Source organism: Hypomesus transpacificus, chromosome 14 (assembly GCF_021917145.1).
Source record: "Hypomesus transpacificus isolate Combined female chromosome 14, fHypTra1, whole genome shotgun sequence".
Classification (NCBI taxonomy): Eukaryota; Metazoa; Chordata; class Actinopteri; order Osmeriformes; family Osmeridae; genus Hypomesus; species Hypomesus transpacificus.
The window spans coordinates 11781476-11799101 of record NC_061073.1 but is presented as its reverse complement, the minus strand read 5'-3'; the positions used below and the strand labels follow the sequence as shown (position 1 = coordinate 11799101).

Below are 17626 nucleotides of genomic sequence, written 5' to 3'. Positions count from 1 at the left end.
CCTCCACCAATACCATTTTACAGATGTAAAAAATACACATAGTCATGTTAAGACCAGGCTACACGGTCAACTAAACTTGACAACCCAGTTCATGCAAGAAATGTATGATTTGCAGGCATCAAATCATGGATTTGATGGGAACTGCTGATGGTTTGGATGGAGGAGTTACAGAAATAACTTTGCATGATATGCTAACACGTCTCCTACAAAAGGCACCAGTCTGAAGAATGCCCTGAAGAAAGAAGAGAACAAAGAGAAGCCAGAGGTGTCTTTGATGTAGACTTGAGTCAAATACAAGAACAGAAGAACTTCAGGCTCCAAACAAGAGCAGCTCAACTTTGCAGGTGGCAGGTGTCGCTTGACAGGCTGACGCTGTGTTTTTGTGGATTCGGAGAGGGTTGGCTTCGTGTGGAAACCAACCATCTTCGCCCCCTAAACTTTACCTGAATGTCTTTAACTAATGACATGCTGGAGACTTCAGCCGGTCCTTACCAAAACCATGACTGGAACGTGCATCAATAAAAACCCTGGGGGTGAAACGTTTGGGAAATTATTTCCCAAACATTTGGACGGAACAGTACTGTTGACTTGAAGAGGGGAGGAGGGACTGGAATCCTGGGTGGGTGGAGGGAGTGGTGGGCTTGGTGGCAGCAGGGGTCGACCGTGGTTGGAGGAGGTAGTGGGCGGGGCCTCATACCCACATGTTATGGCTCCCAGGGGATTTTGAGTAAAAGAGTAAAAAATAGAGCCGGCGCTAAAGGTCACGCTGATTGCGATAACCTTTTCCTGTATTCAGTGCGCAGGGGGTTATTGCAAACATAGCGCTATCCTATAATAAGTCTGACTGGAACAGTTGTTGAGACAGCGATAGGGAGGCACTGGGGCTGTCCTTTAGAGACGTACAATCATCTGATTAAGCCTGATGAGCTACAGCCACAAAATACGGCTCCCATCAATGTTTTCTTTGGATGCGTATGCAAGTCTCAGCGATGCCATCTTTTCAATATGCCAATCAGATAACTGAAATTATCTCCAGGGACCCTATGTGACAAAAGTGATGGAAATGGTTGCAAATGGCAATGCACATCAGTTTTTTTGTCTCTATAAAGGGTTTGTAGTTTAAAGGAAATATTTACTTTGAGATTTTTTGGGACATTTGTGTTTTACTGTGCAAAGTGTTTTACTTAAAAAACGTATACAGGTGATTGGCTCCATGTTTTCTGTTATTAATTCTTAGAAACGATGGTTGAGATAAAGTCATCGCATATTCTTTCTGCATACAGACCTAGTGACCTTCCAACTAGATCCTGTTCTAATTAATGTTGTATGAGAGGGGAGAAACCATGGGAAAGGATTCCTGGTCTGAGCTGGAAAGGACGACCAATGATCAAAAATGTTGCCAAGAGAGTATACAGTCCTAAATGTCAAGATGCTCTCTCCTTGCAGAAACATTAAACCGGAAATATCCAATTACACCAATCACTGTTCCTAAATCTGCCTTAAGAGGGACACAAAGAGTTCTAATGCAGGGTCTTGTGGCTGATTGTTTTTAAATAGTTGGACCAATGAGTACTGGGCTATGTTTAAATTGGGCCAATCACAACTCACAACAAAAAAAGGAAGTATGTGTAGTCCAGTAACAATGTGGTTCATGCTGGCAGCAGGTGGTAGGAAGGTTATTGACACAAAGAAAATGTAAGTTCCCAAAATGTGAAATTGGTTCCAAAACACTGAATTATATATTGTGGTGCTGTTTGCTCAGCGCAGCTTAACTTGAATATATCTGTCTGTCTAAGCAGTCATCTCCTGTCTAAGTAGGAGATTACTATTTGCTCTGCCTCGCTGTCCCAGGGACTTCCTGTGTGTGTGGCGGGCCGGTCATGACCCCTCCCCCACCTCACACACACACATCCAAACCTCCCAGAGAGGGGAGAGAATGGATGAATAGTAATGAGAGGGAATGAGAGAAAAAATAGGGACTGGGGAGTGAATGAGGGAGAGACAACACAAAAAAGGGATCGACACGTGAGAACGATGGACAGGAAGAGTGAAGTACACAATACTCATCCATCGTTAAGCACTCTTCCAATATTATGGTGAAGCCAGCCCACAACTGTTGTGTCCTTGGCACTTAGTATTAACTAAAAATAACCAACATTGGTATTTAAGTGAGGGGCTCCCACACCTTTTCGCATGTTATTCCATGACAAAAACAATCTTAGTTAGGGAAAAACTTTCCAAGAAGCAATTTCTTAGGACCCAAAAGTAATTGGCTCCAGAATTCGACTTGTGTTTAGGTGTTCAATAATGGTACAGACAGTGGCAGGATCTTTCATGCATTTACAAGCCATTTGGTGTACGCATTGAAAGTTTTCTTTTATGTACAAATTACTTCAGACATTGTCTTTGAGATACATTATTGTGAACAATTCACAACCTTCAAATGGATTAAATCTTTTATTTGATACAAACCAACTAACCTAACCGTAGGAGGAATCATCACTTTACAAAAGTTGCATATTCTTGGGTGCAAAAAAGACCAGCAGTCTAAATTACCTTAAAATACATCAAACCTGTTTCACATTTCAAAATCTCCCACTGTTTTGAGCGCCTTTCACATTGCAGCAGTTTAACAGTGCCAAGTCGGAGCGGGAGAGGGGCCCATTTCGCAACGTGGGCACCAGCAAAATTGTCTTGGGTGCGAATCTAATGCTATAAATCTCCCTTAACAACAGTGGATCAAACAAGGTTTAACTTTTACAAAGTTCTCTGCTTCAGGCCTCTGGGTGTTTCTGTGCCTTCCTGCCGCTCTTAATGGAAAGGACACCGCATTCAGAACAGCTTGTTACGTGTGAACAGTTGAAGCCTCAGAAACTTGATGGGGGAAATCAAGACTCTCTGGTATATATAAAATAATGACCGCTAAGAAGAAATGACCGGTTAGGCAATGTTCACCTCGCAGTTGGAGCCAATTCTGGGCTGGCTGCCAAACTTCCATGCATATTCAAAATGATTTACCAGGTAATGCATATCTAAAACACAGAGAAGTGAAGCGAGCACACTGTAACACTGATGCACTAGTGCTTTCTTAAATGTTATATTTTCATCTCAAGTCAGATGTGTCGCACCACCCTTCTGGATTTCAAACTTCAGACATTTCTCTGCAATTTGGCTCCTCATTGGAAGAAAATTTGGCATCTTGGCACTGTAAAGTAGAACAACGTTTGGTCATTACAGGCAGGGTAGGTATGTTTTGCAAACCTAACAATTTTAGATAAGAGTTTGAAAGGAATCATACCAAAATATCCCACCCCGCCCTTCAAAGCCACTTCAGTAGCCCATCCAATCATTGCATTTGGCCCAAATGCCATCCAATTGTTAGTGCCAGTCAGACCTTAATGTTTTACCTCTAATTAGATGTTGATTCAGTTAACACACCAAGACAGATAAATATGTATATATTTACAAGCAGTTCCAGTGACAAACATACAAAAACATATGCACTGAGAAAGTGCTGTGTTATGATGAACAGTTGTAAGTCTCAAGTGTTATGATAATGCTTGGGCTGATTATTTCATTATGTAACATTATTTCAGACATCCTGTTCCACAGAGGAAGCACCACAGGCACATGACATTCAGAAACCCCCCACTAACAACGCCTTTGGATATGTGTGTGTGTGTGTGTGCGTGTGTGTGTGTGTGACATAAAATCCCAAGCTGATCCTAATCAACTTAATATCAACCACAACTCTTATAAATTGACCAATGTCTCTAAAATACACAAATAACAATGGGTCATGGGTTTTACATAAAGTTACTAGTGTAATACAGTATAATGAACTACATCAAATGTAATGCCCTTGGGTTGATGAGTGTACATTGGGACTCAATAAAGTACACAAAGTAAAATTTGCACTGTGGAGGCGGCCAACAACTGTGGGTAGTTTACAAATCATTGTGTGTATTGTAGTGTATGAAAATTAATGTATAGTATACATGGTCTACTGTGGACATGTTTACAATTTCATTTCAAACAACCCATGGACAGCTAAGAGTGGGGGCTGGTCTCAAAGTTCAAACTCACATCATGAGACCAGCACCTTTTCACACCATAGGAAACAGAAATCAACGTCAAGCTTTTATGACACACGGAGTTGATAGCACACCGGAAACCTAAGGCAATGCGTTTGTGAGATATTAAGAGGGAGATCAAAGCGTGCTAATCTTTTAACAGCGTCCATATCAGTAAGGACTTTTATATAATAGAGATAAAGTTATAAAAGAGAGGTGTGTTGTTGTAGTTCTCTCTGATCTTATACTTTTACAATCATTTGCCCTTGGTAGCAATAATTGGTTATCTCAGTTTAGAGAAAGCAGGTACATGGTAAACACTGTGTTCAATGTCAGAACCTGGACAACAAAAGGACTTAAAACGTGTTATTTTTGAGGAACAATAGTGGTGTAACTATGTCAAATAATTTGGCCTCAACTCAAAATCCACTTTTGTCAAATTTAAGGCTCCCTTTAAAAATGTGTGAGGTTTGGCTCCCTCACACTTGAGCCTTAAACAGTAGCAATTTACTCTACGTGATGACTAAAACACACCGATTAATTAGTCCATAGAGGATAGACAGATAGAACATTTCCCTCACAATTATCCACTTTGGCGTTCATTGTGATGTGTAGAGGTTTTACCATTCATTAAGACAGAAACCTCCAAGCCCCTATCCCCCACCGCTTCCCTCCACACAGATACTCACATAGTTTCTAATGATGAATAATACATGGTGCTAAGCACCATAGACCTTGACTTATCTTTGACTCGTCCCCCAGGAACTAAACCATAGTAGAGCCTATAGAGAGATGATAAAAACAGGGAGAGTGGGCCAGAGAAAGCCACTATACATCGAGAACATTATCCATTGGTACTATCTTAAAGGCTCAGTCCCGCCTTCCATTCTGGAGGAAGTCTTTCATGAGAATTTCATAGAACATCAGAAGTAGCTATAGAACTTCAAAGGCATTGTGAGGTGTCTACTTTGATGTAAATCTCATTGCCCAGATTAACAATCTGAGTGAAACTGCTCCGGTTTTTTGGATATGTGTTATTGGACCATTATCCATTTACGTTGTACACTCTGTATTTTTAATTGTACATGGGGTCAGAAAATGCTATTACTGAGTTCATCACATGTGAAATTGCTAAAATGTCTAAAACACAACTGGACGATTTTTGGAACGGAGTAGGAGTACACAAACTTTAAGACATTTGTAACCTGTGTGGCCAAATGATAATGAGACTGCCCAATAATCATTATAGCACCCTCTATGGATAGAAATGAGTTTAGGCAGGTGCATTCAACGTTCATGTACTAAATATTTGGGAATGAAACAAGATACATTTGATGAAATAATCGCATCAATATTATTCAGTCTTGCACTTTTTTGAGAAATACAATCAACCTAGTCCATTGTTATATCTACATTGCAGTGGTTACATTAAAAGTGTAAAAAGGTAAAAAGGTCTCATCAATATTAATTGAATTGGTCAACAATATATTATACATTAAACGATAACACTGTAGAATAATATAGATTGGCTGGATACAAATTAGCCCTGATGAAAACGAAACACTACTCGGTGGGTGACTCAGTCAATATCCCTGGGCTTGTGGTACTACCTAAAAGTAGACCCTATCTTTAGGATAAATATCTCAGATACGTTTTGGACAACAATTATACCTTTCAAGATTTCTAAATTGGAGTTGACTAACAGCCATGTGTGGTTTTTAAAACCAAGTGAAAGGGGGGGAAATATGAAGAAGGGGCGGCGGAGGGATCTACACCCTTTACAAGGCATAACATTCGCTTTAAAGAGTAGCCTCGACCTCGTTATATCCAGAGATTACAGAGTTCGCGGGAGACGGCAGTGGATCAACTGGAAAGAGACTGACCGTGGTACTTTACGCCCATGTAACATGTGCGAAAAGGAACTAGATTTCTGGATTTTCATTTGAATTCATCAACAACCTATTAATAATATTTTTTATTACTGGACTATAACTTTTCAACGTCGATCTTGTGAAATTTGCGACGAATTTGTCTTTTAACCTTGATATTTCAAGGCGTCTTCGTGCGTAATTGGATAATTTTCTGAGCTTAGGGTCTCGTTTTGGACAAGAGACAAGCAAATATGTTGCTTTCCAAATTTGGGTCATTTTCTCATATTTGCAGCACGTCTAGCATGGATTTACCGGTGAAAATACAGCTTCAACAAGGTAAGGGATTTCCCCACAATTTTTCAATTAATATGGTCAGTTATGATTAACGTTTCCACGGTATATTGCTGTATAAATGAGCAATATACAACTTGTTAAAAATGCAATTAGAGATTTTTTTTTTTTACTGGTTTAAATGGCAGTGTGTTAGGTTACTTATTTCTCAAATCGTGCCATGCCAGTCAGCGGAGGGGCTACCGCTAGCAGCAAGGCTGACCTTAAAAAATCTGGAGCCATTTTGAAAGCCGCGTGCCGGTTATGCATTTAAAAGGCTCATATTCCAATGCTTGTTTTGTTCTCATTTTACAGTGAAAGCAGAGAAGGAACCATTCGATAAGGTTTACCATGTAGGATCTGTGCTTGGAAGCGGTGGATTTGGCACTGTATACGCCGGCAATCGAGTCTCCGATGGTTTGCCGGTATGAGAATACTACTCAATGCTTTGTTTTGGTCGTACCACATGGCCGCATTTCGCGCGGCACAGACTGATTCGCCAGCATTCTCACGATGCCCTCTTTTTATATCATAGGTTGCTGTAAAACACGTTGCCAAAGAAAGAGTCACGGAATGGGGCTCTCTGGTAAGTTTATGACACATGTGACCAGTTAAATGTGTAGAAAAGCTTAATTTTTGAAATGTGCAGGATTAACCCATTTATTTATGTACACTTGCTTCCATCACAGAACGGTGCGGTGGTACCTCTTGAGATCGTGTTATTGAAAAAAGTGGGCACGACATTCCGAGGTGTTATCAAGCTTATTGATTGGTATGAGCGACCCGATGGCTATTTAATAATCATGGAACGACCTGAGATGGTGAAGGATTTGTTCGATTATATCACCGAAAAGGGAGCCCTGGACGAAGACTCTGCGCGGGGATTTTTCCGTCAGGTCTTGGAGGCAGTGCGGCATTGCTATAATTGTGGAGTCGTACACAGAGACATTAAAGATGAAAACCTGCTCGTGGATCTACGAAGCGGAGATCTGAAGCTCATAGACTTTGGTTCCGGGGCAATTCTCAAGGACACCGTCTACACAGACTTTGACGGTAGGATTTTGTTTTATTGAACGAGATTGATGGTTTGAGCAAAATTGTCAACTGATACATTTCCACACTGATCGTATGATGCGTTCATCGAAGACGCCCTCAATGGCGCACGCAGTAGTTTGTCCGTCTTGGGGTATCCCCTCAACACCAAAGGGCTTTTAAATACATTTCGTGTCAAGCGCAGCAGCGAAACGGTAAAAAATAATGCGATTTAATTGGTTTGTTAGTATTTTATATTATTAGAATCACCAGTAGTGCTTAAGCTTGACGCATAACACTCGGTCGTGCTATCACGGGACTAGAGCAGTGAGACAGTGTTGCCTTTGATGTGATTGACTAGGTTACTATGTAACTGCTGTGCCACGTAACATTGTTAGCTACGTTTGTTGTGAAACCCGAGTCTTGGGACGCACGTGATGGCCCCCATCACGCATTCCTGTTTTTGTTTGGTATCCAAGTTACTCGTGTCCTTGGGAAGGGGAGGTGGCTGGGGTTAAGCTTTTATGCTAGGAAAACGCGCTTTGTTATGGGAAGGAAGTTTCAAGGCTATTTACAGAAATGTCGTCGTGGCCCATAATTATCAAGTAGATGCGCTCGGGTGCAGTATGGGTCAACCCTCCCTCTGTGTTTTGTTCTAGGATGTATTTTTGGTTTGCTGTCAGGCTGAGTGCAATGTAGCCATAGTGGAGGGAGGGGCGCCAGACTGGTGGGGTTTCTCTAGTCTAAGTGGTCACCTGACTTGAATAGCATACCTTGGGTGTCGCAGTCCACACCACTATTCGCGATTAGGCTACAGATTCCAAACTCGGTTATCCTATAGCCTACCCATTTCCATCATTTCTTTTTTGTTTAATTTAAATAATTCCATGATCCAAGGTCTTCATAGATTATTTTTTTTCTTTGGTTATTGACAGGCACCAGAGTGTACAGTCCCCCTGAGTGGATCCGGTTCCACAGGTACCACGGGCGTTCCGCGACTGTGTGGTCCCTCGGTGTGCTCCTGTACGACATGGTCTGTGGCGACATCCCCTTCGAGCAGGATGAGGAGATCCTCAGGGGCCGTCTGCTCTTCAGGAGGAAAATCTCCACTGGTGAGTCTCTCTTTCTCTCTCTGACAGCCTCCTCTGTTCTATAGGAAAAATGTCATGTACCTGTGTTATGTCTCATGCATAACCCCCCCCCCTCTCTCTCTTTCTCGCCCTGTACAGAGTGTCAGCAGTTGATCAAGTGGTGCCTTTGCCTGAGGCCCTCTGACAGACCTACACTGGAGCAGATCTTCGACCACCCGTGGATGCGAGTTACAGCTCAAGACTCCAAAACGGACGACGGCGAAATCACACTGCACACCATTGGGCCTGACTCCTCATCGAGCACAAACTCTAGCAAGGAGAGTCTCTGATTGGTTGACGGTGGTGAACACCGGCATGGTTATGGACATATGGACCCCCTCAGTGTCACTGTAGGTGTGGGTTGAAAATGACTTTTTTTGTTTGTTTTTTGGAGGGAAGGGAGAGACTATAATTTATGATTTTTTTTTTTTCTTCTCCTAACTCTATAGTAATTATTTTGAGGAGGTATTTTCTCATTGGGAACTTTATTTGGGTGGTCTGGCTGGTGTTTTTATTTTATTTTAAAGAATTTTTGGGCTGGTTCATGTTTTCTGTGACCCCCTTCTGTTCAATCCTCCTGGCAGCTCTTATAGAGCTCTAACACTTCTATTTCTGTCTTTATTCATTTGTTTGGAGTGCCTTGTTGAAAGCTGCTTTGGTGAGGCCCTAGTCCTATTAACCTATCCTGTTGTTAGATGCTTGACAAAGGGGCTAACCAATCAGGGGGAGCCCCCTTATCACAGAGCCAATCCCAAGGCAGCATCAGGATCATGTGACACAGGATCCCGCCCACTGATGTGGTGGAATACTTGAAACGCACATTCAGCTCACACTACATTCTCTCTCTGCTGCTCTCACTCGAAATGCCTGCACAACTGTGTGGAAAATGGGTCCCTCATTTGTTTCTCTGAATGTGTACTGAAAGCTTAGGAACCCTCTCCCTCTGAATGGCTTACAAAAGGGTTATGACATCCTTGCGTTTCTGAACTCAGAATTTTTTTTTTCTGCTGACATCAGAGCCCCAGTACACAAGCTGGGACTTGGGGGTGAAATGCACAATCAATGCAATACTCATGGTCTCATTTGTATTTTTACTATTCATTTTTGAATGTGTATATTTATGTACATTCTCCCATGTATATTTATTTGTACAAGACATTCCACACTCTGTGGCTATTTATTTATTTATTTTATATAAACCGAAAGGAAATCCCAAAATTAGGATTCTACCATGGTGTCCCCCCCCCCCCCCCCCCCCCCTCCCTCCCCTTTTTTTGTTGCATTCCTGCCATTCTCATTTGGAAAAAAAGTTAACACTAAACTGGTTCTTGTCAATATGAACAAATTAATGTGTGCTTTAATTTGAAATCAGACTTACTGTTGCTAGTGGTTCAACTTACAGGCTGAGTACAATAGATATGATGTAGAGAATTGTACATTCAAAAGCTGAACTTATCAATTCGTATCAGTTATTTATCTTCCTAATGTGGCTTAAATGTGAGTGCTTACCTTTCTTTTACAAATTTAAGTGTGAAATCATGATGGGGAGACTATTTTTCATACCAAAATTTCAAATAAACCTTTTTGTATATAAATGACCTCCCTTGTGATGTCTCTGTGATAGACACGGCTCCAGTTAACGTATCCAACCCTGACACACAATGTCAACAATAACCTGTAATCCAACTCGTGGACAACATTTAAACTCGACTCGTCCTTATGAAAAACACAAGCTAGTCACAACAGAACCCACTCTTTCCTGCTAATGCATGTAGCTACTGCAGTCATGGTCCTCAGTATCGTGACTTATGAGTAATTCCTTGCCAGGGAGCTCCGCCTGCAACGGTGACTAAAACATCTGAGTCACAAGATTCCAGGAATAGCGTGGATGGTAAGTTTTCCCGACCTTCCAGTGAGGTTGTGCTGCCCCCTATGGAAAAACAAATGGCATGCAGGTTCTATTTTCAGGATATGACTGCATCCGAGGATACTAAGGGGGTTTGTTTATTTACTGTGTTATGAGTTCAGAGAGAGTGTGCTGGAAATTGATGTTGCAGTTATCTGACAGACCATCTCTACTCTCTACAACACATGGCTTTAAGACATTCAAAACCACAACAAAATCAGATAAGCCATCATGTAGGATCATAAGATGAACATCAGTTTTACTAGTCTTGTTTCTTTTATTTTAATATTTTTTAAATAACAGTTGTCCACATGATGTTCATGTCAGTTATTCAGAGGAAAATCTAGAGAATCCTACAAGAATCCTTGGAGGGGAATACTGACATACATGCAATGGCTGACATTGTGACATCGCCCACTGAACTCAAGATGTCATATAACCTGCCTCACGTGATGTAATTACCCATTTGTCAGGTTTATGGTTTTGGCATCTGTCTTTGAAAAGCACGGGCATTGTCTATATTTGCCTTCAAGGCTTTGACGTTCTAAATGGCTGATTCAGCACCATCATCTGGCCCTTCTGTCTGTGTACTCCAGGCAAGCATCAACACACTCCTAACACAAAACCCCCATTTACCCTTGAGTCCCAAAACAATGCCCTACCTGTCTTTTTCAGCTTGTGGTCTATAAACAAAACACATAAAAAATGCAGGAGGCTTCCTCACTTTAGAATGGTTGGAGGAACCATAGACTATTGCCCCCCCCCCCCCCCCCCCCATTCCATGTCTCTGCTTCAGGACCTGTGAGATGTGATTAACACCTCATTAAACCATCTGCATTTAAAGCTTACTGTATTTCACGCCACAGTACGCTGGATGACAGATGTCAGCATCTGTTAAAACACAGAGCTCATTGATGCGCTCAATGACGGGAGTCAGTTGGGATTCAGTGAAGGAGAAACTATTTCATCCCTTCCCCTGTTCCTCTTGCTGCATGTGATGGTATTCGCCTCAGGATGTGATGAATCCCACCTAAGTTCAGGACTGAGAGAGCTATTCACAGCTAATCAAACATTAGTTCCCATTAGATGCCGATGGCTGCCCTGAGGGCAATTAACACAATTCATATCAATATATATATTTTTTTCAAATGGTACATAAACAGAATGCAAACACAAGGCCAAGATCAGATGATTAACCCACCAATGAAGGTCCATGTTCGGCTTGGCTGTCCTCAAACCGTCCAAAAGAGTTGGGACTGGGTGTGTAGCTGTGACTCAGAAGATGCTTGTAGGAACTGGGTGGAGAACAGCTAAGAGTTAGCATTAGCCTCATCTCTTCTGGTAATCATATTAAACTGAGGAAAATCTATTACATTAGGGAGAATTTTATGTTGAAGAACAGATCCAGTTACAAATGGCTGGTGAGGACATACTGTACATGAGTCATTTTTGTTGATTCAGATCGCCGACTGTGTCATCAATTAGAGATTTAAGCCAAGTGTTTTGAAAGAAGTGATGCCCGGGATGTAGCTGAAGTGCTACCCAAAGTGCATACATACTCTGTCTATATATACAATTATATACAACTATGAAGAACAAATGGCCTAACTAGCCAATAGACAATCCACAAAGACATGCAGCCATGTGTGAGTTCTGCAGTCCCTCTGTCAATAAATAGCACTGGGACTTGTGGTGTCAGTGATATGTTTGCTCCCTGTCTCTGGAAGTGTCTTGTTCAAAGCCTTCGAGTACTTACACCTTCAAGCTGCGTTGTCATTGGAGGGAAATGCAAACATTCAACATTCACAGGTGCTGTCTGGGTTTGTGGTGTGTGATAGGAAGGTACTGAAGTGCTGGATGTGTTGATTTATATTCTGGCTACATACAGATTAGCCAAGACGAACACAGACTGTGTCAGAGTCTGTGAGATTATTTTTTATGGATACTGTAGAACTGTATAAATATCCTACTTTTATACAATCTTTTGTTTGTGGGCAATTGACGTCATGCAAGAAAAGATGCAGGAAAAGCCTACTTTATAATGTATAAATTCATGTGTTTTGTTTCTAAGAACAGGGTACAGTTGTGTCAGTTCAATGTAACTGCTCCTATTAGACAACTGTTCTCCATGTAATTATTTAGTTTAGTCTCTTACTCAAGCAATGATATAGAATTTTGGAAGGCCAATCTCCCTTTTAGCTGGCTCTCTACTTTTTGACTTTCTGATCTGGAACTGTCAAGCAACTCAATGATGCACACAATGATGCACACAATGTTCCTGTCACTCTCCAGAATATATATCACCCCAAAGAAAATAACCTGAAATATGTATACAATGTTCTGACCAGTAATCTCTTAGACATTTTCTCAATTTGATCAAAATGTCTGATTTTCTTTTTGATTGGACCTTTTCTCAAAGTCCAAGTCCTTTTCTCAGAATTACATTATTGTTATGGCCTAAATCCCATTTCCATCTCACTATAAAAGGAAGGAACCTCTGTGTCTGTCTGTGGCTTGATTATCTCAAGAACCAGGCCCACTCAATTTCAATGAGGTTGAGATTCAGCAGGTGTATTGCTCGGGACCCAAAGAAGTGCAGAGTTGAGCGTGAACCCGAGAGTCGGTTTGGAAGAAATAAATATAAACAAATTTGCCGCCATATTGAACTGCACTGAGCGATGGAGCTGTGAATCCCTTTCTGCGTGTCAGGATACACTGAGACCCAGCCCGTTTGTCAGATCACAAAAGTATCACATATATGACTCTGCACAATTCCCTTTCATGTCAATCATCTCTCTCTCTCTCCCTCTTCTTTTAAGCGCTCAGTCTGATTTTCTGACGGATTTAAGTCTGGGCCGAAGGAGGCCATGGCATCAACTCCTTGTTGGTATAGAAACTGCTACATCTCCAGTGTTTGATGCTGCAATCTTCCCCAGGCCTCGTGTACTGAGCCTGCGCACTCCATAACACCTTGTGCAAGCTGTGTCACTGCTCAGCAGGTGCTGGTGTGCCAATAATGAGTCAGGCAGCCAGCTCAGTCAGCCATGCACAACAGTGTGTGTGGGGGGGTGTACAAGAGTATTTGGGACACGTCTGTGCACGTGTGTTTTACAGCATGCGAGTCTCAATTTAGGGTTTAAATGGCACAAACATCCATGACAGAAAATACATTTTATTATATGTTATTAATATATCTGAATGAGGCTACTAATGACTATATTTGTAAGTGCCTTTCTTTATATATGTAATTTTTACATATATAATTGTTTTAAGGATGCTGAAGTTACCATTTACACAAGGTACAGAAAGACAAATAGTGTCCCTATACTTCATCAAATGTAAGCACAGGTACATGCTTTTGTTTTGGGGATAAAGTAGGTCGGAAATAGTGAGTCACGATTGTCCTGTACTGCATTGATGCATCTCCTGCGAATCCCGGCTCTTGTTTCTGTTTCCAGGTTCAATAAATACTAGTCAGCAGGTTCATCATCCTCCCTTCAGTCTGTGTCATTTTAACCAAGCCTGTCATCTTGAAAGGAAAAGGCCTTGATTTATTCTCAGAAATTGCTCATTTTTGCAAACATACATCATATGCACTGAGGTAGAAATGAACATACTTATTTTACTTTAACTGAAACTCTATAACAGCCATGTTGTCAACGGATACAACTTAAACATATAAAACACATCTTTTGCAGTGTTTTCCTTACCTCAATAGACTTGCAGGTGAGCGCTTGTGTTCTCTTTGAATATATTCTTTAATTTAAATTCACTCGGCAGGGTTTCATCTCAGCTTGGGCAAAACGCTACTCTCTGTGACCCTGGCACGCACAATAACAGGATGTGCAAATGTGTGCTCCTCTGCCTCAGTGGCTCTATCCTTCCATCTTCACATCCTATTCCATGGCCAATCATACACATATTCAACTATATTTAGGCCAGAACAGCAGGGGAAAAAGAGGTGGGTCACATTGATGGGGATATTTGTTTTTCAAAAGTGGTTCCTCTATCCACAATTTATTTCAGTCAGCTTTGCCTATGTCTGTTGAAGGAGGGTAACAGGGAATAATAGCATTCAGTTCATTCTATTCACTAACTGGCAATGATTGAGGCAGTGATTCTTTTTAACAAAATTATGAAATAGTTTAACACATTTTTGTTTTACCAGGTCTATTGTTTTCATTTATGTATCTGTTGTTCTTATCCCGTATGTATATACAATTGTATCTTTTCATGTAAATCTTTGTAACTATGTTTTGAAAAGTACTGTGCAAATAGTTTATTCTTACAATTTTTTGTATCCTTCGAGGATGAAGTAACATCATTTGTTTAATTAAGAACAATCAGTTGTAATGTAATTTCAGAACAACTCTAATGCCCTCTGCTGCCTATACTACATTCCAATGACATTCAGTTATATGTGAATAGTTGCATAACATAAAAGAAGGCCACTTCCTTTCATTTCCTCCCTTTGGCTATTCGTTTCCTGTCAGTGAGAGTGTGTGTGTGTGTGGGGGCATAGAGAACAGTGTGTGGGCACAAGGTGCCAAATACTTCCGCTGATTGAGATATGAGTCAAGACACACACTGCCAAGAACAAGACATCGGAAAGTAAATATCTGCCACAATCATCTTCACAAATATGGACAAAACTGGAGGCCCTTCTGTCATGAATGACTACATGTAGTCATTTAGCAGACGCTCTTATCCAGAGCGACTTACAGTAAGTACAGGGACATTCCCCCTGAGGCAAGTAGGGTGAAGTGCCTTGCCCAAGGACACAACTTCATTTGGCACGGCGGGAAATTGATCCGGCAACCTTCTGATTACTAGCCCGACTCTCTCACCGCTCAGCCATCTGACTACACAAGACAGAATATGCTGTGTATGGCTTTAAATACTTTGTTGTCTATTAGCATCAGCAACAGGGGGTTAGGTCCATCAGTTGAATTATTGTTTGGTTTGCCAATGATGCTACAGATAAAGATGTGCAAAGCGTGGGTAATAAAAAAAGAAGCACAGTTTCCCCCCCAGGCTAAGCATAATGTGGGCAGGAGATACTGCAGCAACATGTCCTTAAAAAGAATCACCGGGAGGTGCTTGTGTGATTCAAGGCCAGGTGTGTTTGCATGGCTAACCTATCACAGATCTCTCTGAATCAATTCAGACATTCCACATTATGCAGTGGTGTCAACTACAGGGGTTTAAGCAATACATGTGATTGATATGGCTAAGCATACTACAACACCCCTCATTTTCCGCAAAATGTCAAAACTGACTCCACCTGTGAACATTATTCTTCAAAGTTTTACTAGGGTATATTTAACAATAGTTTTGATTAAAGAAACTCCCAAACACAAGAAAGAATATATTTTGATGGTAGCTCATTGTAAATTAATTCCTGTTCCAATGTACTCCCAATTTTAGGTATTGCCAGTTACTGAATCTGTTGCCAGTTACTGAAAAATATACTACTTTCTTTTGTGAGTTGCAGAATTAGAACTTTTAACGACCCAACCTGTGTATTTTTGGTTGCCATTCTCGCCGTTTAATCCTGATCTTATTGCAACAGCAGTGCTGACCAAGGGTAATACTTCTGCAATTTTAAGCAGAAGAAAAAGCCTACCACTGAATGGAAAGCAGGGTATTTCACTCCCTCACCGGTCTAAATAAAGACAAAAGTGGTTAGAATCTAAAAATGAAAACAGTAAAATCTTAGTGCTAAGCTGATCACCCACTCGGAGGTCATGTTGACGTGGGAGTGTGTGCCGAATTTTGCTGCTGAGCCCACTCGTATGTTCAGATGTGAAAAGATCTCAGATCTCACATCCAGATGAAACAAAGCCAGATGAATCAATATTAGCCCAGTAATTGAGTTGCTCAGATCCTATGGGGGTGGAGGGGAATGAGTGCTGTTGAAAGGAGTTCTGCTTTCCTGCAGCTTTTGTTTTTAAAGGAAATGCCATGAAGCTGTGCTTTTGTGGTTGTGTTTCTCTGTGTTGTGGGTACAAGGGTTTAATGTGACCAGATCCGGTTTCAAGCTTGTGGCACCTGACTACATTGATGAAGTTGAAGGACAATTTTTTAAAGCTGCTATATGTGACATTTTAAATAAATTCAAATATGAGAAACAGATCCCCCAATTCTTGTCTAAACACCCGTACTTTTCTCCAGTTCAAATTTGATTGACAGAGGTTTCATAAAACAAGCTAAGATGGAAAGCAGCCTCGCCGAAGACAATAGGCTGGAACAGGAATGCTGGAACATAGTTGGCTGGAAATTAGCGGGCCGCTCCCAAAATTTGACATTGACATTCCAGTGGCACAAAGTTGTATGTGTTGCTAAACAACTCTCGGAGGGCCTTTTTGGCCCCCACAACATGGGGGACAAAAAGAAAACATTTCGTTATTTTAAATAGGAGAATGAATGTATAGCCGAAATGTGTGTATTGGTCCTTTTTGATATTAGGCCAACAGTTTATTGACCATGAAGTCACTAAAACATAAATATTTTGCAATTTCATGGGATAAAAACTAGTAGCCTAATACCAACTCCCCCTCCGCCGTCCCTCCACACAAACACCGGCGGACACACCCGTGGATCAGGATTTGCTCTTCTAATTGCTCACTCATGGAATCAAAACAACATCGGTTCCCATTACACCCGTTGGTCAAAGATTTCAACATTTCAAAGAGAAGATGAAAGTCAACTGAGCAAACAACTTGTTAGATCTTACACCAATGCAAACATAAACTGGTTTCATGTTCTGCAAGATTTAGACGATTGAGTGTAGGAATTACCTGCAAAGACTAAAAGCAAACTCCGTTCAATGGATGTTTTCTTTCAACCTTTGGATGGCCTTGTACAGCAGCTGTCCAAAACATTTGACCAAAGTTATTTCATATTTCAGAAACTTCACAGACAAACAAACAAAGGTCTTACAAGTCAAGCTTGAATAAACCTTGTCTGTTCCTTGTTTTCCTTAACTGAAACTGATAGAGACCCATTTATTGGTAGCAGTGATTTTAATGGGATCCAAAAGGCAGGAGAAAGGGAGGAGGAAGAAAAATAAAGAATACAAAATCGTGACCACATCATAGGACTAGTAGACTAAGTGGAAGCACATGGAAAATGCTGTTCTCTTGGCTTCTGTCCCAGCAAATTCATGAAATCTCATGCTAGGGCTAAAATGAGGATTCGGGAAGTTCACCTCAGGTTGCCCCAGCCTTAACCCGTGCCTCCAAAATCTCTTCTATGGATGATGTTCATTCAGGTCAAGTTCTT

At 41.1% G+C, this 17626-nt stretch overlaps 1 protein-coding gene across 1 annotated transcript; it reads left to right on the top strand.

Annotated features, from left to right (window-relative positions):
• The first annotated feature begins 5906 nt into the window (after positions 1-5906).
• Positions 5907-10034, top strand: pim3 (Pim-3 proto-oncogene, serine/threonine kinase). Its single transcript, XM_047033245.1, has 6 exons — positions 5907-6280; positions 6590-6699; positions 6810-6860; positions 6964-7327; positions 8242-8418; positions 8536-10034. Exons 1-6 carry the CDS (start codon positions 6196-6198, stop codon positions 8724-8726), a joined length of 978 nt encoding a protein of 325 aa, XP_046889201.1. The 5' UTR covers positions 5907-6195; the 3' UTR covers positions 8727-10034.
• The last annotated feature ends 7592 nt before the right edge of the window (positions 10035-17626 follow it).

Coding starts and splice junctions, on each gene's coding strand:
- pim3 (XM_047033245.1), top strand. CDS start 6,196: ATGTTGCTTTCCAAATTTGGGTCATTTTCTCATATTTGCAGCACGTCT. Junction 6,281..6,589: donor GAAAATACAGCTTCAACAAG/GTAAGGGATTTC, acceptor CTCATTTTACAG/TGAAAGCAGAGAAGGAACCA. Junction 8,419..8,535: donor CAGGAGGAAAATCTCCACTG/GTGAGTCTCTCT, acceptor CGCCCTGTACAG/AGTGTCAGCAGTTGATCAAG.